This window comes from Panonychus citri, unplaced genomic scaffold (assembly GCF_014898815.1).
Source record: "Panonychus citri isolate SS breed McGregor unplaced genomic scaffold, ASM1489881v1 Contig00135, whole genome shotgun sequence".
In the NCBI taxonomy this organism is placed as follows: Eukaryota; Metazoa; Arthropoda; class Arachnida; order Trombidiformes; family Tetranychidae; genus Panonychus; species Panonychus citri.
This window is the reverse complement of record NW_026515540.1, coordinates 835449-857326: the sequence shown is the minus strand read 5'-3', so window position 1 is coordinate 857326 and position 21878 is coordinate 835449. Positions and strand designations below refer to the sequence as shown.

General features: G+C 33.8%; 8 protein-coding genes and 1 long non-coding RNA gene across 9 annotated transcripts; 4 read left to right on the top strand and 5 right to left on the bottom strand.

Annotated features, from left to right (window-relative positions):
- Nucleotides 1-77: 77 nt before the first annotated feature.
- LOC128391834 (uncharacterized) lies at nt 78-2565 on the bottom strand. The gene is given in 3 exon segments (XM_053351788.1): nt 78-933; nt 1402-1649; nt 1652-2565. Coding segments are annotated over 3 exon segments (1590 nt in total). The 5' UTR covers nt 2238-2565; the 3' UTR covers nt 78-177.
- Nucleotides 2566-3708: 1143 nt separating this feature from the next.
- LOC128391849 (ribonuclease kappa-B-like) lies at nt 3709-4414 on the top strand. Its single transcript, XM_053351807.1, has 2 exons — nt 3709-4040; nt 4154-4414. Exons 1-2 carry the CDS (start codon nt 3837-3839, stop codon nt 4247-4249), a joined length of 300 nt encoding a protein of 99 aa, XP_053207782.1. The 5' UTR covers nt 3709-3836; the 3' UTR covers nt 4250-4414.
- LOC128391842 (gem-associated protein 6-like) lies at nt 4361-4970 on the bottom strand. The gene has a single exon (XM_053351796.1). It carries the CDS (start codon nt 4968-4970, stop codon nt 4461-4463), a length of 510 nt encoding a protein of 169 aa, XP_053207771.1. The 3' UTR covers nt 4361-4460.
- A 26-nt stretch (nt 4971-4996) lies between these two features.
- Nucleotides 4997-5848, bottom strand: LOC128391843 (UDP-N-acetylglucosamine transferase subunit ALG13 homolog). Its single transcript, XM_053351797.1, has 3 exons — nt 5636-5848; nt 5399-5567; nt 4997-5238 (listed from the first exon to the last, which is right to left on the bottom strand). Exons 1-3 carry the CDS (start codon nt 5714-5716, stop codon nt 4997-4999), a joined length of 492 nt encoding a protein of 163 aa, XP_053207772.1. The 5' UTR covers nt 5717-5848.
- On the top strand, nt 5829-6178 carry LOC128391855 (uncharacterized). The gene is made up of 2 exons (XR_008325876.1): nt 5829-5908; nt 6029-6178. It is a non-coding gene; the product is annotated as an uncharacterized LOC128391855 (long non-coding RNA).
- A 2774-nt stretch (nt 6179-8952) lies between these two features.
- On the top strand, nt 8953-9871 carry LOC128391847 (uncharacterized). The gene is made up of 3 exons (XM_053351805.1): nt 8953-9159; nt 9338-9602; nt 9692-9871. Exons 2-3 carry the CDS (start codon nt 9346-9348, stop codon nt 9819-9821), a joined length of 387 nt encoding a protein of 128 aa, XP_053207780.1. The 5' UTR covers nt 8953-9159; nt 9338-9345; the 3' UTR covers nt 9822-9871.
- Nucleotides 9872-10228: 357 nt separating this feature from the next.
- On the bottom strand, nt 10229-14266 carry LOC128391830 (RNA polymerase II-associated protein 1-like). The gene is given in 4 exon segments (XM_053351778.1): nt 10229-10754; nt 10757-11200; nt 11203-13860; nt 14112-14266. Coding segments are annotated over 3 exon segments (3480 nt in total). The 5' UTR covers nt 13835-13860; nt 14112-14266; the 3' UTR covers nt 10229-10350.
- Nucleotides 14267-14333: 67 nt separating this feature from the next.
- LOC128391846 (nuclear transcription factor Y subunit alpha-like) lies at nt 14334-15449 on the bottom strand. The gene has a single exon (XM_053351803.1). It carries the CDS (start codon nt 15040-15042, stop codon nt 14593-14595), a length of 450 nt encoding a protein of 149 aa, XP_053207778.1. The 5' UTR covers nt 15043-15449; the 3' UTR covers nt 14334-14592.
- A 68-nt stretch (nt 15450-15517) lies between these two features.
- LOC128391971 (nuclear pore complex protein Nup153-like) lies at nt 15518-21785 on the top strand. The gene is given in 6 exon segments (XM_053351940.1): nt 15518-15720; nt 16009-16813; nt 18315-19399; nt 19452-19990; nt 19992-21536; nt 21629-21785. Coding segments are annotated over 6 exon segments (4134 nt in total). The 5' UTR covers nt 15518-15639; the 3' UTR covers nt 21708-21785.
- Nucleotides 21786-21878: the final 93 nt, after the last annotated feature.

The following is a 21878-nucleotide window of genomic DNA, read 5'->3' as shown; positions in this document are numbered from 1 at the left end:
CAAATCTCTAGTCAATTAATCCAATTTACGATTAAATCATTTGCGAAGAAATTATTTCAAAATCAAGATGAGAAAAGTAAACAAAACAATCAAGTGTCCATTTTATTTTATATGAAAACATCAGAATGAGATGATCAATGGTCATCAAGATTAACTGACCATCAATGATAACTGTGTTTATCTTTTAGTAAACAGTTTATCAATTAATTGTAATGATAAATTAAAAGTTAACAAAATGATTGACAATGAACCAGCAGAAATCCACATGGTTTTTACATCATAATGGTCAATAATTAGTCCAGCCCCAAGTGAACCTAATCCTAATCCTAATCCCTCTAAGCATCCAGATAGAAAACCTTGTAAAGTTGAATGAATTTTAATCTTACCTTGGTCATCTTGATGACCTCCATTAAATTTAATACTATTATTTTCATCATCGGTGGATAATTGGGACACTTTCGGACAATTAGATTTCAATCTATCGGTTTCACTGGTCAACTGTTTATCTGCATATTCTTGACCAATATGGGTCATCGCGGTATAAAATAGTCCAAATGTCGGACCCTGAAGGATTTCAGTGAAACAAACTAGATATTGATTACCGGGAACAATTAGAAAAGCATAACTGAAATATTGAATTGCAAAAGCAATTAAACTGATGTTAAATGAGTTGCTTGGTCCAATTTGGTCAACAATTAAATTGCCAAAGTAAAAGAAAGTTAATTCCCCACAGAAACAGCCAATTAACAAGGTTAACCCCATCAAAATTGTGTCCGGTCCACTAATTGTTTCCAGGTACCAGTAAAAAAATGACCAGTGGCAGGACATGAGGATCCCTTGACCAATCAATATGATTGTATGTTGAATGATTGTTGGATGATTAATGAATAAACTTGCAAAACTTTTCCAATGATTAGTTGATTGTCCATTTACCTGTTGAAATAATTAGATATTCATTTGATTAACAATTGTAATTGTTTTTAAATTTTACTTATTTTTGATTGATTAGTGTGGTTAATGTTTAATTGTCTAAACAGATAAATTTTTCATTCACTTAATTGTAATTGTAATTGTAAACCTCAACTTGTAATCACTTTGTAAATTGTTGGTTACTTTTGTGTTTGACAATTAAATCAAATTACCTTTGACTTGGTGTTAGTTTAATTAATTAATGTTAATTTAATGAGCTTCGTGTATCTCAACTAATTCATCAGAATTAAAAGTAAAGGTCACAATTAATTTAATCACTTCTTGTTCATCTTAATTATATTTACCTGTTGGTCTGTCATTAGTTTTATCAACTGACCAACTAATCATTGTCAAAGTAAATAAAAAATAGTCTTAAATTGAGTTTCCTTTTTGAGAGGTTAAATTGTTGTCGTTGTTGATTTGATTACGTACCAGTTGATTAACATGACAATAATTATTCACTTGATTATCATGATTAACTAGTGTTACAATCTCTTGTTGATAATTTTTCCGTGATTTGAATTTATCATTGGTTATTGTCAACATCCGGTCATCGTGTTGACCTTCACTCTTGTCTGGACAATTTAAATTTGATGATAAGTTTTGTTTCCGTTTATAAATTATGATTAAAACAATTGCAACAATTAAAAAGTCAACGGAACAAATAATTATGAACATGTAAAACCCAATTGAAGATAAGATTGATCAAAGTTAATTGAGTTAATTGGTCCAGAGATGAATCCGAAAAATCCGTAACCAATGGTTCCCCATACGCGAACTTGACCAAAGGTCAATCTTGACGATTTACTATCAAGATTAACATCCCCTGAAGATGATGTAACCATCATCATGACAATTGAATCGGTCAGGGAAGTGACCGTTGCCATTGAGGGATAAGCGATCAACAGTAATACCATTGAAAGTGACCATGAAACAAGCGGACTGTCAACTGTTGGTATGATTAATAATAAACCATAACCGGTACACGTTAATCCAATAAAGATTAGCAAGTATTTCAGGTGATTAGATGATTTATCTGCCAGGGAACAGAAAAAGGGATTAGTGAAAAAGGCGACAAATGGTAAGAGACTGAACAAAGTTCCAATCCATGAAGCGGAAGCGGAAGTGTAAGTTCGGACAAAGACAACATAATAAGGTAAAACTCCGGAAAGTGACGAGAACCACAGGAAATAATGAATTCTGTAAAAATGATTAACGAATGATGAACAAGACAAAATTGTTGTTGTTGATTGTTCTCCAGGTAACATGATTTAATTCACTAATTAAAGTTGTTATTTGATTAACTTTCAATCAAAGTGTCGACATTTCATTTCGTGGTGTTGAAGATTTAATTGTGTTCGGTGTTAATTGTAATCGATTATCGAGTCTTGAGTGTTAGATTTTTTTCTTCTCAACATTCAACAAGAATTAACTAATTGCGTATTGAGAGTTAAACTACATTTTAACCTTGAAATTGTCTTTAGACAAGTTAATTTAGTTCAATTGCATAGTAACTAAATTAACTAATCAAGGTTATGAATGATCTGTTGATTAACTTGTATCTACATTGTCTTAATCACTGATCATTGACTTTTGAGAAGACGATACGATTATAATTGAAATAATCAAGTGTTAATCAAATCTATTTGTTGATTAGATTTACCGTTTAATTGTTGAAAAAACTTAATTGTGATTCATTCAAATTGATCAATAGACTGACACCTGATGACCTTTTTGGAAATTAATATGATCATGAGTGACCAATAGATGACCTTTACTAATATGTATCATGTTTATTACGATTTGTAATAATCTATTGATTGGAAATTGTTGATTTGTTAATTGTGAATAATATTCTGTTTCTAAATTTAATTTTAAATCAGTTGATTTCAATTGAAGGAAAAATTTGTCAAAAAGTAAACGAAAACAAAATTAAACTGTAATTGGATAGAATTCAACTAATTTGAATGAATAAGTTAATTCTTAACTTTGGAAAATTGGTTCACTTTCAAGTGATTAATGTTTTTGGAATATAATTAACTTTTTCTATCAAACAATTTATCAGTTTACAAATTTCTCGACGAAAACCTTATAATTTGAATTACCTATGCAAAGATTTTGAGCCAATTTGACGATTGATTAGAACGATGTTTGGATAATTTAGATTTTCTCGACTAATACCTGATAATGAGAGAGACAACAATTTATTCATGTTGATTAGATAATCATAAATCGCAATGATTAAACAATCCACGATTAAAGATGAATTGACTTTTGAAAAGAAAACTTTTTCTCTTCTCTTTTTTCAAAAGTAATTTAAAGTAAACCACTTTCACCACCCTTCCTATGATAGAATTGAATATCTGGGGTAATTCAAATTCCATAAATTGTGATTAGTAGAGTTACAATTAATTTGATTAATTCGACACAAATGTTGATTTAAACTAAATTAAAACGTTGAGATCGAAGAAAAAATTTCCATTAAACAGTTGATCGAAAACAAACCGAATCTCAACTCAACAAGAGTATAATTATTCAATCAAACTGTTAACTTACTTTTAATTGTCGATAATTACACCAATTAAGATGTTGGCAAACTAATTGACCAAAGAACAATTTAATTTGATTTGATTAATTTTTCTCCCAAAAACTAGCGCCATCTGGCGAATTTAACTTCTACTATGGAGTCAAATTCTTTTCCACACCAACAGGTGGCTCTTCATCTTCGCCTTGAGAAATTTATATTTTAACCTTTGTTTATTTCTTTGGTCATTTAAATTGAATTTATTTTTTTTCCTTAATTATTTACTTTGTTTAGTTTAATTTTTATTCATTTATTTTTTTAGCTTTTCAATTAAACCGTTGGAATGCCTTGTTGTGGTCCAAAGTTGTCCCTCTTTTGTACGCTGATCAGCGTTTGGGGTGTGATTATGTTACCCATCCTTGGTTTGCTTCTGAACGTTCACTCCACCGCCTTTGCTGAGGATTTTGAAATTGAAGCGGAGGAAAAAGCTCACCTAAAGACCGCCGATGAACTATGGGCAGCCGTCACAACGAAATATGAGACAGCTGTAAGTATATTTATTCACCTTCAAAAAGATTCTAATCTGAAATCTTGATCACAATTGTAATCATACTTACTAATATCTTGATCGTCTCTCTTTCTTTTTTTCTGTCTAATTAGGCTGTTAATTGTTGGATCGCTGCTGGTTGTTATGTTGTTACCTTGTTGATCTCTGTTCATCAATGTTATTATAATTTCAAGCATTCGTCCGTTTAATTACAATCAACAGGTTAACCAGAAACAAAGAACCAGAAAAGAAACATCATCAACAAAACCACCCAAATGCCTTAAATATTATTTATAATGTGATCCAAATCTCTAAATTAGTCAAGTGTCATTTTCTTATTTTATTATTGTATTAAATGTGTTTAAACTGGAAAACATATTTTTACATCATTATTATTATCATTATTATGTGGTAATTGTTTCATGTAGTTGTTGTTGGCATTCTACTCATTAGATCTTGAATTCGGCGGACAACCATAACATTACTGGAATTACAATCATCTTTAGTGTAAGGTGATTTAATTGTTATCGATTTAGCAACGACCAATTCTTGATTGTCATTCTCTTCAACTGGAATACGATTCTTCTCAAACCATTCAATTAACTTAATCTTTCGGCCTTTAAGTTCATCCTGGTCAATTTCATTCTCTTTGATTATATCCAAATTGATTGTTGACGATTGTGGTTGTTGGTCAGTTTGAAGGGTTAATCTTTTAACAGCATGTCCAGTGATTATCATAAGATCACTTGGTTTTGAAAGCTCTTCATCATTAAATTGTAACAAAACTATACTTCCAGTTAGCGGATCAATCGTCTTGACAATACCTTGATAATCGTTACCATTATCAGTTGTAACTGTTATTTTCTTATTTACAAGTTTAATCCAAAGAGGAAAATTATCTTTAAAACAATTACCTTCAATAATTTCCATTAATAAGAATGTAACTGACTGTAATCCTAAAAAAGGGAATCCAAAAATGTAGGAAATTTATCAAAATCAGGAGAAGGAAATTTGTTGATACTGTTAACGTTGAATGATTGCAAAGCAGTTAATAGATCAGAAACTGTGCAACTTTTAAGGTAATTTTGAGACGACAATTTATCAGCTAATTCAGTTTGATGATTGTCCATCAACGAATCATTAATCACAACAAGAAGAGGTTTACCACACCTAAGAACATCAAGAACTGTACCAGCTCCTAAAAGAGAAAAGAAAAAAAAAGGAAAAGAGAATAGAACAAAAAAAAATTCCAAAATAAAGACCAAACCATTATAAAAGCAATTCTCTTTTTCAACCCTAAGAATTATCATCATCATCATCATCATTAGAGTTGATGAGAAAAAATTAGTTAACCTCACCTGAATGGCCGATAACAAAATCAGCTTCTTTAATGTGATTAATTATGCTCGGAGCGTAATCAAAGATCTCAACAACAATACCGGTTGATTTAATGGAAGAAGAAAATATTTCCCCTGGAGAAAAACCTTTTTGAATAACCAATTTCCGGCAACCAAGAAGTTCCAATAGCTAAACGAACCATTAAAAAGAAAAGAGATTAATTGACAATCTTGATTAATCAGTTAATCTTCACTTACCTTAATTGTCTCGTTTTCCAACAGTTTATTGATCAACTGGTCAAATTTTGTGGTTCCAACAGTGACAAAAACCTTTTCCATGTTAACTCAAAATCTATGGTAACCATGGGAACGAACATATGATTCATTTGTTTTCTTTTTAGAGAAAAGAAAATTTTTTCTTCTTTTAATTTCTCTTTCACTTTGAATTTGAATTTAATTCTTAAATTGGAATAACAGTTATTACTTTTTCTTTATTGTTTGATTACTTTCTCATCAAAAGGTCTCAAATGGGTAAACCTAATTTCCAAACAAGTTCCATTCTAATTCTATTATTCTAAATTTTCAATGTAACAGTTTTGGTTTGTTTTTCTTATTCTCTCACATTCATGAAACTACATTACATTTCTAAAGGTCAGTTGGAAAAAGTGATCGAATGGATTTGGTCAAAATGGATCTAAATATAAATTTATTCTCAAAGTGAAACAAAGGACAATGAGAAGAAGGAAAAAAAATAAGATGGATGGATTATCTTCCAAAATAAACCACAATTATTCAATTTTATTTACTGACCTAATCTATCATTACCATTACCATGATGGATGAATGGTGTTATCTTTATAATTGGAATCAATTGGAAGTCTGAAAGGAAGATGATGAAAGGCAAAGAGCTAAACAGGAATTAACAGTTTTCATGCATCTCTAATTGAATATTCAATTTTTCTCTTCGTTTAGTTGATTCAGACAGACTGATTGAAAGTTATCTTATTATCGGTGAACAAGCGAAATGAATAAGATGATGATAACAGTTGAAAAACTAGGAATTAGGTTGAGAAAAGTAGAGAAATGAGAAGGAAAAAGGAACAAAAAGTTGGCACATTTTAGTGAAATCAAATTAACGCTTGTAGATGATGAAGATGCTAAAAGATGAGGATGAAAAAGGGGCTGATGAAGTTTATCAAGTTCCAGGTACAGTTAATAGTTTTGAGAATTTTCTTCTTCTTCTTGTTCTTCTAATATTATATTATAATTCTTATTCTTAATCAACAACAACTCGTCACCAGTGTTTAAGTCAAGTAGATGGGGTCAGTAAAGTCCGATCTCGTTTAGAGAGTGGGGATGAAAGAGAAGATGATGAAGAAGGAGGAGGAGAGAAGATAAAAGGGTCGAGATTTGGGTTGGAATTGGAATCGGAGTTGGAGCTTGGGTTAGGATTGGGGCAGAGAGAGAGAGAGAGAGAGAGAGAGAGAGAGAGTAACAAGGGTGAAGAGAGAAATGGGAAAAGAGAGAGGGAAACAAAATGATGAAGATGAAGATGAAGATAAGAATGATAATCAATATCAAGAATAACAAAAAATTAGTCTTTCTGCTTGCGGTCCTCAATTTTATCCAAAATTTTTGTATATTTAAAACTGTGACCTAGGATTTAGCATCATTATCTTCATCATCTTCATTTCGGGTCCCCACCCGCACGTTATAACGGTACTAACTGACTAACTAACTAACTAACTAACTTTGCTTGACGTATTTAGTTGATGATGATGATGATAAACCTGAATTGCTTGTTTCATCTTCTTCATCTTCTTCTTCTTATATTAACCTTAACCTTAAGTAATCAACAAGAAGATGATGAAGTTACCTTTTTTTATCGTTGAGACTTTTGGTTGTTGATGTTGATGATGATGGTGAAGAAGAAGAAGAAGAGGAAGAAAAAGAAACACCGTAAACCATTAACCTTCAATTATTATGATTAAAAGTCATCGGCATTTAACTTGCCACTGATCAACCTGATTCTTAATTGTGATTAAAATACGAGTCAAATCTCCCTCAGGCATATCCGTACTCATTAACATGTACCTTTAGTTTCTTGTGCTTTTATTACAGGAACCGTTATCATCTTCATAATGATCTAAACAAGATTTTCACTTGTAATCGGCAATCTGAACAATCTAATTTAGATTATGTTAACTTATAAAAAATAAATAAATTGTCAGTATTTTTGATCTAATTGGTTTAAATTGTTTTGTTTACCTGTCAAAACAAATCACGTTTCATTAGAAAAGGTAACAATTTGTTTCCAATAACAAAAAATCTGAAATTCAATCAACTAAATCAATCCTTTTGATACTCAATTGTTCAATTTATTGTTACGGATCTTGATTCTTTTAATAGTTAGCTGATTTTTTTTTGAAGTTACACCAAATCAATACACTAAATTGTGATCTGGTTAATCAATTATTAACAATAGAGCGTTTGTTTCGTTAATTGTTTGGTTAATTTTTTTCTTCATTTGTCTCTCATGTTATCTGAACTTGAACCTTAACTATCGGGATGATTTAGAATCAGACTGGTTGCTATTATCTAATGAATAACAATTAGTAAAGATAATTATCTATACAAAAAAGTTATCATTGGCAATTTAGAAACATTTGGTTTGATTGGCTTGGGAAAATTGATCAAGTATGATGTTGGGTACGGATATGCCTGAGGGAGATTTGACTCGTATTTTAATCACAATTAAGAATCAGGTTGATCAGTGGCAAGTTAAATGCCGATGACTTTTAATCATAATAATTGAAGGTTAATGGTTTACGGTGTTTCTTTTTCTTCCTCTTCTTCTTCTTCTTCACCATCATCATCAACATCAACAACCAAAAGTCTCAACGATAAAAAAAGGTAACTTCATCATCTTCTTGTTGATTACTTAAGGTTAAGGTTAATATAAGAAGAAGAAGATGAAGAAGATGAAACAAGCAATTCAGGTTTATCATCATCATCATCAACTAAATACGTCAAGCAAAGTTAGTTAGTTAGTTAGTTAGTCAGTTAGTACCGTTATAACGTGCGGGTGGGGACCCGAAATGAAGATGATGAAGATAATGATGCTAAATCCTAGGTCACAGTTTTAAATATACAAAAATTTTGGATAAAATTGAGGACCGCAAGCAGAAAGACTAATTTTTTGTTATTCTTGATATTGATTATCATTCTTATCTTCATCTTCATCTTCATCATTTTGTTTCCCTCTCTCTTTTCCCATTTCTCTCTTCACCCTTGTTACTTTTCTCTCTCTCTCTCTCTCTCTCTCTCTCCCAATCCTAACCCAAGCTCCAACTCCGATTCCAATTCCAACCCAAATCTCGACCCTTTTATCTTCTCTCCTCCTCCTTCTTCATCATCTTCTCTTTCATCCCCACTCTCTAAACGAGATCGGACTTTACTGACCCCATCTACTTGACTTAAACACTGGTGACGAGTTGTTGTTGATTAAGAATAAGAATTATAATATAATATTAGAAGAACAAGAAGAAGAAGAAGAAAATTCTCAAAACTATTAACTGTACCTGGAACTTGATAAACTTCATCAGCCCCTTTTTCATCTTCTCCGTCCTCATCGTACTCATTATCTTCTCCCTCCCCGTCGCAGTATATAAACTTAGAATCCAAGTTGATCAAGTCTCTTTATAAGTTTCATTCTTAATCAGTGTAAAACATCAACAACAATTAAATTTCATTTCTTCCAACAGCAACAATCAAACAACAAGGTAGAGTAAATTAAATCTTATTAATTCTCTGTGATCAAAGTGATTTACAAATTTCTCTCTCTCTTTCATACTCATCATTGTGCTTTTATTAATCTAATTCATAAAATCGGATTAAATTGACAAAAAAAAAAAAAAAAGTTCCAAAGAAATTAAATCAAAACTTTTTTCTTCCAAACAGTCAACAAAATGTGGGCCCGTAAGGAATATATGTTTTTAATTGTTTCATCAATTATGACAATCGCTCTATCGGCTAATTCACCAGCCACCAATCCAAATGGATCCAACCGACAGGCCGGATCAGCGACCGGAATCGTTAGTTTAATCTCATCGATGATTCCTGGAGCGATTGGAAATGTTTTACCGATGGTTTTACTTTTCGGTTTGGGTGCACTTATGGTTCCCGCTCTTGGTTTAGGCCTTTTACTCAGGGAGGGAAGACGAAGGTAAGTTACCTGATAGAACTTTTTTCTCTGTCGAAAAATATTCAAATTGTAATTCGAATTTTTTTTTTCTTTTTCTCTTCGACAATCAGTGAACCTTATTATCAATACAGATCATTCCCTTCATTTAAGATCAACACCGCTGCCATTATTGATGGTGCTTCTGATGTACTCGAAAGAGTAATGAAAGCCTTGGATAATGTTGATAATAAATACAATTAAATTTAATCACCATAATCACCTTTAAACCGATTGCGAGCTTTCAATAATAACATCACATGGACATCGTTCATTTAATCATCTTTTTTATGGAGTAACAATTAACATCAATTGGATTGTCCATCTACTTCATCATTTGAAAACAAAAAAAAACCTCATCGACTTTCAATCAATTTTAATTGCGATTGAATTTAATATCTTTGAATACCCATTGAGATTAATTTCTTAGGGTCCCACCGAAGCAATTTAACTTTAATTGTTACAGTTAAATTGTTTATTTTCTTCCTTCATTCTTTACCTCTTTCATTAATTTCTTTCTCTCAATCAATTCAATTAATTTCAATTTTCACCAATTTTGAGTTAATTTGATTTTTTTTCCTATTCATCCAAACCGAGATTGTTAATTGTGATTAACTTTTACAATGTAATAATCTTATTTCTTAATCTCTTTGTTTCTGATATCTTAATTTAAATTAAATTATTTTTTACAACCTTGTTTTGAAAACAATTAAGAAAACATAAAATAAATGTCTCATTTTAATTGTTGTTGTTGATGAAGACTAATTGTTGAGGAGTCAATCCAATACTTGGCCCAATCACAAAGGTTAATTAAATCACTTCTCATAAAATTGGTTAAATGATTTGATAAAATTTGATTGTTACATTTTGCTATCGATAATTGTAAACGTTGGAGTCTTTTCTTGTCTTCACTTGAGGTTAATTGTAACGATGAATTAACTTGTTGATTGAATAGGATATGATGAACATGATGAACAGCAATTAAGTAAATCAAGCTTTTTTGAGCCATTGGAATCTGATTACAAAGTAGAGCTGATAAATATAATTCAGCGATTGTTAAATCATTCAGGTAAGGGTAAAGTAAATTGTCCAGTTTGATGATCAGATCATTTGGTGAGTTAATTGTTAGGAATCGTGAGAAATCGAGTAATCAGAAAATAATTTCTTCTTGAAATCATGATGAGAATCAGATTTAAGGAATACCAGTAGATAATTAATGAAAATTGAATCTCCAAATGATTCTGATTCAAATTGTTTCATGAATAAATCATAAAAGTGAGAGATTGTTGATACATGAGGTAATTCTTGCTGTGGATTAGTGATGATTAAATTGTCAGCGTCTAAAACAATTAGACAATCACGAAGATAATTTGAAATTGAATCTTCAGCAAATCTCCGACCATCAATCAGATAAATTGTTGCAATCAAGCAGAATAATGTTTGTTCAGGAATCATTGATATTAATAGTTGGTAATTGGTCTTCATGATGAAATTAATAAATTGTAATGTTCCATTGATATGATTAACTTGATCATCACTTTGAATCTCTTTGTTTCCAAAATTGTTGACAATTGGATCAAAATCCATAAATTTGACTCAAAGTTTGAGTAATTAAAGTAAATTGACTTGATTTGATCAATTGAATTTATCGAAACATCATCAGTAGATTTAGTTAACTTTACTAATATTGTTGGATTGAAGATGATCAAGTTGAGAAGATTTTCTTTCATTTGATTGTCCTTTAAATTGTAGAGACTAATCAAGGATAAATTGTAAAACAATTGCTGTTCATTGATCATAATCTTCAATGAAGAGACGCAAATCTGATAAATTAACGTAAATTCAATTTGGGTGAAAATGCTTTCCTCTTGTGATAAACCATTGGAGATAATTGAATCAATATAATCACCAATATGTTGATTAAGAATAACTTTTGAAATGATTTGATTGTTTTTGGTGTATTCAGCTGCTCCTAATAGAGATTCAATGAAGAAAACAACAGAATCATCTTGAGCTAAATCAACAAATCGTATTTCAGTTCCACCAAAATAAATTGTTCCAAATGATGGTAAACATTGAGCATCTCTATTGACTCCATTTTCAAGTGATTTAGGTCGGATTATGAAGGAACACTTTTTCAATCTTGATCCAATTATTTTCATAATTTTATCACTTTCAAGTAAAGGTGTCAAAAGGTTGATTATCAGGGTTGTTGGATTACAATTAATCTTAATCAAAAATTCAGTACAAGTTGTCATCATCATGAGACAGTCAAAAGGTGGAACCATATTAATGTCAATTATATCACGAACTGATTGAAATAATATTGATTCAACTAGGGAACCATAACCTCGTTGGAAATTTTCACCATCCAAAGTGGCCCAAGTTAAACATTTAATTAGTGTAGCTGCATATTGGAAATCAAATTTATGATTAGTTGATGTTAATGTGCAACAATATTGTAATTGTTTGTAGATTACTGGATAAATTTGATTGAAACAATCTTTGGCTGGTTTGATTTCGCGATTGCAAAGTAAAATACACCAAATCCTAAGAGTCTCGATTGTGATTTGTAAGATGTTGATTCGTTTTAAACTAGTGACCTCTTCACGGAAACAATCGGGATCCAATGTTAAGTAAAGCTGAAGTGCTTCCCAAAGGTCAATATGCGAATTCATTATTTTGATACAATTCGATGTGTCCGAGATGAGAAGACGAATTAACTTCAATGCTTTTGCAAATGGATTACCATAGATGGACTGATTGGCGAAATCAATTTTGTTCGGTACAAAATTGGTCACAATTGTTTCGATCAGATAAGGACAATTAACGATCGATTTACAGGCTTCGGGTGAATGTCTCGATATTCGTATTAATATTTCCATTATTTTGGTAACTATGGTGGCATCTTGTTTGTGTTTGATATTGTTATCCAAAAGAAATCGAAGTCGGGAAAGTAGATCAAATCGAATCAAACCTTTGATAACATCTAATTTAACCAATTGATCGTCTTTCATTTCATCAAAATTAATGTTTTTATCGGGAAATTTCGGAGTCAAGAAAATATAGGCGCTGTGGTGAAGAGTGACCGGGAAGAATCTGTCCAAACAAGATTCGTCGACAAGATTGTTACAAATTAAGGCGTGAAGACAAAGAATCGCCTCTCTGATTATACTTTCAGAACTTTCGTCCAAACATTTACGAATTGATAAGATGATCTCTGAATTATCAAGTATTTCTTGAGCTAATATTGAATTGAAGAATTGATCGTAAAATCCTTTATGAGCTTTATCCATGATTCGGGCTAATATCTTAAGGCCGATAATACTTTGAGAATCAAAAGTACTTTGGATGAAGGTGAAAATTTCAGGTAAAGAGTAGCCCGCTTTTTCTGGTTCATCGCCGTGATGGTGAAGTCCTTCCTTGGTTGATTTACTTTCATGATCCATGATTATATTACCAAAGAAATCAAATCTCGCACTTTCGGTGGTTGATTTAATCTCACCCTCTTTCACAGGTCGACACCATTCAAGTTTATCCTCTTCAACTACGTTCATGTTTAACCAATTGTGCTCTTTAATCACCGTCATCGGGATCGGTAGTTCAGCGTCGGCAACTTTCATCGTTATCGGTTCATTTTCCTCTGTTTCAATCTGATCGTTTCCAATATCATCTTTGGTGTTATTTTGTTTACAGTTTGTTTGGTTCTGATTTTTGTGTCGATTTCTCAGAAATTCAATTTGTTCAGGTTTCAATTTAGACAAAATTTCTTCTCTCATGGCAATTATCTGTTCTTCATTCATGTTGGCGATCAATTGTTCATTTTGTTTACGATAATTTTCACTTCCACTTTGATCTTTGTTTGATGGAATAGGAATCGATCTACTAGTCGACCCTTCAACTCTTCTTGTCGGCTTTGGAAATGATATTTTCACCTTCTTGGGAAATGAGAATCCACTGAAATCACTTGTTTCTCTCTCAATGATAGGTAATTCACCAATAGTTGACAAACAATTAACATCAAAGGTTAGAGATCCGTCAATCGGTTTCTCTGAATCACTTTCACTTTTCACCTTCTCATTTGAATAGTTTTTCACAACCTGAGAGACACTCGGCTGAATTTTACCCGCTTCTTTAAGAGCCATGAACTCTTGCTGAGCTCGAATAAGATCATCTTCATCCTCTTCTTTCAAAGACTTAGGCCTTTGGGGAAACATTTAAATCCGAATTAAGAACAACCAATCTAAAGAGAAATCAAAACAAAGATGATAGGACAAGATTACGAATCAAAACAAAAGAAAACCCAACATAGACCTTTAGTTGGTTAATCTACTACAACAATCCAATCAATGAGAAAAAGATAATTGCTTCTAATTGGGCTATTAATAAATTAGCTTTTTTAAGCTGATCAACTAATAAGGTTTCGCATTTGCAGCAATTGGAAACATTGAGAGAGAAAACAACAAATGTTAACCAGGGAGAGAAAAGTCTTACCTTTAGAGTGAATTTACTTTGATTGTAAGAGGAACAATTTTGATGGAAGAGAATAGAAAACAATTAATTTAAGACAATCGAAGAAAAGAAACAATTTAAATAATCAGCTGGTGAGGAGGAGAATCAAACTAAACGTGTTCGTATGAATGAGGCAATGTAATGGAAAACTAACCAATCAGAATTGGAAACATAAATGGAATCATTTCAAACCATCGAATCAAATTCATTCATTAAATTAGTGATGTTTTTATTGAGAAAAAAGGGAAACAAAGGTAGAGAAGTTGTTTTCTTCTCTAATTGTAGATTTCCAAATGGAGTAAAAAATAAGGTATGAGTAAGAGATAGAGAGAGAGAAGAGGCGAAAAAAGATTAGGTTAAACACAGATCTTAGATGTGGAAAAAGACATAGAGATAGAGGTAGAGAGAGAGAGAGAAGCAAAAATATAATATGTGAATTTATATACTATTTATAAATAATTAGTTAAACTTTGTTGTTACCACCTTGTTTAAATCTTCCACCTTCGCCTCTAACTCGATTCATGGCATGTTTGTGTCTTGATTCATGAAGATATTTTCTTCGGGTCGCAGGTATTTTACCTTCAGCTTCCAGTTTGGCGCGAGCTTGACGTCTAATTAATATTCTATGATATTGTTTGGCATTTACGTATAATGGTTCTTCATCACACATCTCAGGTGTTGCTTGAATGGGAATTCTTTCAGTTTGTTGCATGGCCCCACCAGCATCAGCAGCCATGATCACATTAGGATTAACCGCTGTGGGCACCGCTGTTTGTACTATTCCTCCTCCTGCTGCTGCTGCTGCCGCTGAAGCTGCGGTTGCTTGAGTTGCGACAATATTACCTCCATCAGCTGGAATTTGTTGCCAAACATAGAAACAAGGCCATGGTGTTTCCTGTGGTATTTGCGACATTTAAACACTAATAAGTCACAAGAAAAAAAATCTCAAAAAAGAGTAAAAAAAAATGGGAATTGTCAACTCAACAAGCAAATAAAATTCTTCAACTTAATTTATCAATAAAAAAAAAGAAAAAATTTCCAAATTCAACCAAAGAGAAGAGTCGAAAATTCTAAACCCAAACAAGAGATGGAGCCACATGAAAGCGCAGAATTTGAAAAAAAATTCTAACCTTCAAAGTGAGAATATTTTTCTCATGTTGACATTTTAAAAGAAGACCAATTTATCTTCAATCAATTTTTTCTTTCAATTTAATTGTAATTTTCTCATCAAGTTTTCACCTAATCAATTGTTGTTGTTAATTGTTCACTTAAATTAAATTGCTAATCAATGAAATTCTATTTTTGTTTAAGAAAAAAAGGTTAACCACAATTCGTTATAAGGTAACAATCCCTTGAATCGCCTGATGCGCATTGCGCAGACTAAACGATTTCCGCCATTTTAATTTGGGTTTCAAAACTCGGGTAAAATTAGTGTTATAATATTTAATTAAATTTTGTGATTACTTTTAATAAATTGTTTAGGTCAAATTTAGAGGACAAATTTTTAATCATGTCATCGTCAGTGAGTTATAAATGGAAAAAGAAAGACCGGAAACGTAGCCGCAAACCTTATGATAGGCCTTACAATCAGGTAAGATATTCAATCAACCAGTTGTTGGTGTGGTTTCTTGTTCCCAATGCTTTTAACCTCTCATAGTGCGTGTTTGTTTTATGTTTATTCTTAAATCAATATTTCTTTTAATTTAGATTAACCATTTTAATCTATTTTATTAATGTTGATGGTTAGGCCTGCATCTTATCCTAATATTTGCATCCATATTGTTGATATTTGTTAATTCTTGTCTTTTTTCTCTCTTTCTCTCTTTCTCTGATCTCTTTCTTCTTTCAATATTCCTCTTTCTTTCCTTTTTATTAATAGCAACCATGGTATTTGAAATACAAGTTGGAGAGCTACCTGCCTAATTGGGTTGTTAATGTAAAAAATTATTTTCTAACTAATGTTGCAAGTGAAACTGACGAGAATAATATCAACGAGGAGAATGGTGGTTTTGATGGATCACTTTTAGGCCCAAGACCGGCAAGGGTAATCCTTGATGATAATGATGAGGGTGAAAATGATGGAAATCAAGAGGTAGAAGACGATGAAGACGACGATGCCGAAGAAGATGAAGAAGAAGAGGAAGAAGAAGAAGAGGAAGAAGAAGAGGACGCAGAGGACGTCGAAGAAGAGGAAGAATTAGAAGATAAATTAGACGTGCCAGATACCGAGGAAGAAGAAGAGATCGTCGTTGAAGAACCAATAAAGCCTCCAGTTAAAGAAACAAGTAAATATGACTTCAAAGTTTCTCTCGATAAAATGGATAAATCTAATAGCTTAGGCATATCCGAATTACCTGGTAGTAATAAGATCTCAGCAACTACCGCTCAAAGATTTTCTGTAAAAAGAAAACATGAACTTGGCCCTAGTGCCACTCCAACACCTTCAACGTCACGTGGTATTGTTAACGAGGTCAGGGATGAAGAAGGTTCTTCATCCAGTGAGAATACAGCTTCATCAACAAGTGGCTGTTCATCTTTAGTTGCATCAAGTAATTATATTCAAAAGTTATCCCTTCCTATTGATAAAGATAAAACTGAACGCTTAAGAAAAGAGCTATTGAAAAATACCAGGGACGTCGCCGTTGAAACCGACAACAAACCATCATTAAGTAGTCGAGATGATAGCCGACGATCCCTTTTATGGTCTCATTCACCTAGTTCCAGATTTAATGTTTCCAAATTTACCTCACCAACAAGTGTTTCACCTCGTGGAGCTAATTCGCCTTATTATGAAGGGAAAACTACCTTCGGCGGGACATCAGCCAAAAGAGCTCGTCTTGCAGCTCCTTTCAACAAATTAATCAGTCCAATTAATAACACCTCTAATGTTAAAATTCAACTCAACAATAACCGTAACAGTGATAGCGGTAAAAAGTTGAACTCAGAAGATCTTCTCAGTGATGCTGCGAAGAGAATATTAGCTAATATTGAAAAGATATCTTCCTTTAGAAGATGCTAAGAAAATTCCTGTCTTTGGGTCTATTGATACAAGTAGATACCCTCAACTTAAATGGGCAGTATCACCATCTGATACAGATTCTGTTGACAGAGTTGATTCTAGTGTATCACCTCAACGAGATTTAGGTTTATCCCCATCTTATGGTGACTTCTCTGCCGGAGATAAGAACATTGGAGGAAGTGGTGGTGGTAAAATCAGACCAAGTAAACGATTTAACGTTAGACCAAAGGGATCCAGTTCTTCTTCACAACTATACGAGAACGTTGTTCCACTTGAACTCAAAAATAATGTCCCATTTAATATTACAAATCTACCTTCATTCAGCTTTGCTGAAGCTTCTGCTGTGTCAGCACCTGTCGCCTCATCTAGTAATGTTTCACAACCTGATGATTCGTCGAGTCTTAACAAGGATAAAAATGTTGGTGAAGCTACCGAATTAACCACAACTATTGAAGTTCTTGAAAATGAAAGTGAGAAAGAAAACAAGCTTCTTAAATCATCTGATTTCTCTATTCCTGTGCCTCAAAAGGAGCAACCTATCACAATAGAATCAACAACTAAAACAGCTAACACTACAGTAATCGAAGTTGTTAACGAATCACCAACCAAGGTAGTTCAAGATGAAATGGTTGTGCCAAAGCCTGACGTGAGTAAAGAAAGTACCAATGTCTCCCAGGTGATCAACCCGAAAAGTAGAATTTCAGCTGATGCTGCATTGGCAGCAGTTGAAGATAAAGTAAGCGATGATAAAGAGATCAAGATTGTTAAGTCTACCGAGAGTTTATCAAAAACCTCTGACCAATCAAGCAAATCACCAGTTAAAGATGGTTCCAGTTCTCAGACGATTTCAGATAAAACTGTAGATAAAACAAATTTGGGTAATAAAATCAGCGAATCATTATTTAGTAAATTCAAGCCTCCACCAGGATCGTGGATGTGCGATGAATGTTACAGAACAAGCCCGCTGATCTTAAGTGTATTGCATGTGAAACGTTAAAAAGGTGCTATGGTTCCGCCTGCTTCTTCAACACCCTACCATTAGCATCAACAGCTTCAGGCTCAAGTAATGTTTTTGATAAAGATAAAACTGAACGCTTGAAAAGAGCTATTGAAAAATAGGGACGTCGCCGTTGAAACCGACAACAAACCATCATTAAGTAGTCGAGATGATAGCCGACGATCCCTTTTATGGTCTCATTCACCTAGTTCCAGATTTAATGTTTCCAAATTTACCTCACCAACAAGTGTTTCACCTCGTGGAGCTAATTCGCCTTATTATGAAGGGAAAACTACCTTCGGCGGGACATCAGCCAAAAGAGCTCGTCTTGCAGCTCCTTTCAACAAATTAATCAGTCCAATTAATAACACCTCTAATGTTAAAATTCAACTCAACAATAACCGTAACAGTGATAGCGGTAAAAAGTTGAACTCAGAAGATCTTCTCAGTGATGCTGCGAAGAGAATATTAGCTAATATTGAAAAGATATCTTCTCCTTTAGAAGATGCTAAGAAAATTCCTGTCTTTGGGTCTATTGATACAAGTAGATACCTCAGTGAGCCCAGGAGAGCACCAACTATTAGAACACCTTACGCGAGACCTGTTAAATCTGTTCCTTATCCATCACTTAAACCATCACTTGTTCCAATTGATAAACCTCAACTTAAATGGGCAGTATCACCATCTGATACAGATTCTGTTGACAGAGTTGATTCTAGTGTATCACCTCAACGAGATTTAGGTTTATCCCCATCTTATGGTGACTTCTCTGCCGGAGATAAGAACATTGGAGGAAGTGGTGGTGGTAAAATCAGACCAAGTAAACGATTTAACGTTAGACCAAAGGGATCCAGTTCTTCTTCACAACTATACGAGAACGTTGTTCCACTTGAACTCAAAAATAATGTCCCATTTAATATTACAAATCTACCTTCATTCAGCTTTGCTGAAGCTTCTGCTGTGTCAGCACCTGTCGCCTCATCTAGTAATGTTTCACAACCTGATGATTCGTCGAGTCTTAACAAGGATAAAAATGTTGGTGAAGCTACCGAATTAACCACAACTATTGAAGTTCTTGAAAATGAAAGTGAGAAAGAAAACAAGCTTCTTAAATCATCTGATTTCTCTATTCCTGTGCCTCAAAAGGAGCAACCTATCACAATAGAATCAACAACTAAAACAGCTAACACTACAGTAATCGAAGTTGTTAACGAATCACCAACCAAGGTAGTTCAAGATGAAATGGTTGCCAAAGCCTGACGTGAGTAAAGTACCAATGTCTCCCAGGTGATCAACCCGAAGTAGAATTTCAGCTGATGCTGCATTGGCAGCAGTTGAAGATAAAGTAAGCGATGATAAAGAGATCAAGATTGTTAAGTCTACCGAGAGTTTATCAAAAACCTCTGACCAATCAAGCAAATCACCAGTTAAAGATGGTTCCAGTTCTCAGACGATTTCAGATAAAACTGTAGATAAAACAAATTTGGGTAATAAAATCAGCGAATCATTATTTAGTAAATTCAAGCCTCCACCAGGATCGTGGATGTGCGATGAATGCTTTGTACAGAACAAGCCCGCTGATCTTAAGTGTATTGCATGTGAAACGGTTAAAAAAGGTGCTATGGTTCCGCCTGCTTCTTCAACACCCCTACCATTAGCATCAACAGCTTCAGGCTCAAGTAATGTTTTCAACTTCGGTACTTCAGCCTCGAACAATAATAATGATAAATTTGGTCAGAGTAATGCCATTGTTGATGTCCCATCAAGTTCAGGTACATCTAAAACACCGGCAACAACTACTTTCTCTTTCGGCTCATCAGGATCAGGATCTTCTGGGTTTAGCCAAATCACCAACCTCTGGTGGATTCTCATTTGGTTCATCATCAACACCCAATTCATTCAGTTTCGCATCGAAACCGTCAACAGCCACCACCACAATGTCGTCGGGATTCTCATTCGAAGCACCTAAACCTAACACCAGTACAGCTCCATCTGTAACTAGTGTTTCGACCTCATCACTTCCGCAAACAACCACAGCGATGTCAACAGGGTTCTCATTTGACTCAGTTAAACCCATAAGCAAAGCTCCAGCTGTATCAAACGCTTCAACAGTATCTACAGCGTCAACAACGACTACCACTACCACAATATCATCAGGATTCTCGTTTGATTTAGCTAAACCAAATACAAGTACAGCTCCGTCTGTTTCTAATGTTACAATTTCCTCAACACCATCAACAACTTCTTCTACGATGTCATCAGGATTCTCATTTGATTTAGCTAAACCCAAACCAAGTACTGCTCCATCGGTAACCAATGTTTCGACCGCCTCTACATCATCGACTTTTGCTTTTGGTAGCACATCATCATCAGGTACTTCCTCTACTGGTGGATTTACTTTTGGTCAAACACCTTCTACCACCCCTGCTAAAACATCATCAGGTTTTGTTTTCGGCTCTGCATCCAACACTGCGCCCTCACCTCTGGTCACACCGAGTATACAATCAAATGCTTTCGGTTCAACATTTACATTCGGCGCCTCACCTGCTGCAACACAATCACAATCTCAAGCACCAGCACCAGCACCCGCTGCAAGCTCTAGTAATGTTTTTTCCTTTGGTAGCTCAGCATCTACCAACAATACCGATAAATTTGGACAGAGTAATGCTATTGTAGATGCTTCGTCCAGCTCAGGTACATCCAAAACAGTGGCACCTTCGGCTTTCACGTTTGGCTCATCAGGATCGTCTAGTTTTCCTTCTGTTACGACAACTTCAAGCTCGACATCCAACACCCTTACATCACCAACCACTGGTGGATTCTCATTTGGTTCAACGTCCACTCCTAACACATTCAGTTTCGCATCGAAACCATCAACAACAACCACTACAATGTCATCAGGGTTCTCGTTTGAAGCACCTAAACCTAGCATGAGTACAGCTCCTTCTGTAACTAGTGTTTCAACCGCCTCAACACCATCAACTTTCGCGTTTGGTAGCACAGCATCTTCAGGTTCTACCTCTACTGGCGGATTTACTTTTGGTCAAACACCTTCTACCACTTCTGCTAAAACATCATCAGGTTTTGTTTTCGGCTCTGCACCTAACACTGCGCCCACACCTCTGGTCACACCGAGTATACAATCAAATGCTTTCGGTTCAACATTTACATTCGGCGCCTCACCTGCTGCAACACAATCACAATCTCAAGCACCAGCACCAGCTCCCGCTTCTGGCTCTAGTAATGTTTTCACTTTCGGTAGTTCAGCTTCTACCAATCATACTCAATCTTTGGGAGCGAGTCCAGCGGCAAATGCTATCAATTTTGAGACTCAGCCTAATTTCAATTTCCTTAATTCGGCTCCCACTCAAGGACAGCCTTTTAGATTCGCGTAAGTATTCATCTCAAATAACATAAACAAATTTGCTAATCAATAATAACTCCAATAATTAAATAACATTTTTGTTTCTTTTTCATTTTTAGTGCTGAAGCTTCAAATTCAACTGGTGCCGTTATTGTTCCAAGGAATTTCAAAAAAGCGAAAAGAAGACTTCCACGTTAATAAAAATCCGTAAAACAAAAAAAAATGTAATATCAAATCATGAAAAAATTCAAATAAATCATCAAAAAAAAACCTGAATACATTTTGAGACAATTAAATTATTTCAAATCAAATATAATGTACTGAGAAAAAAACAATTTATTATCACCAAGTGAAACCTTTTGTGGTCAG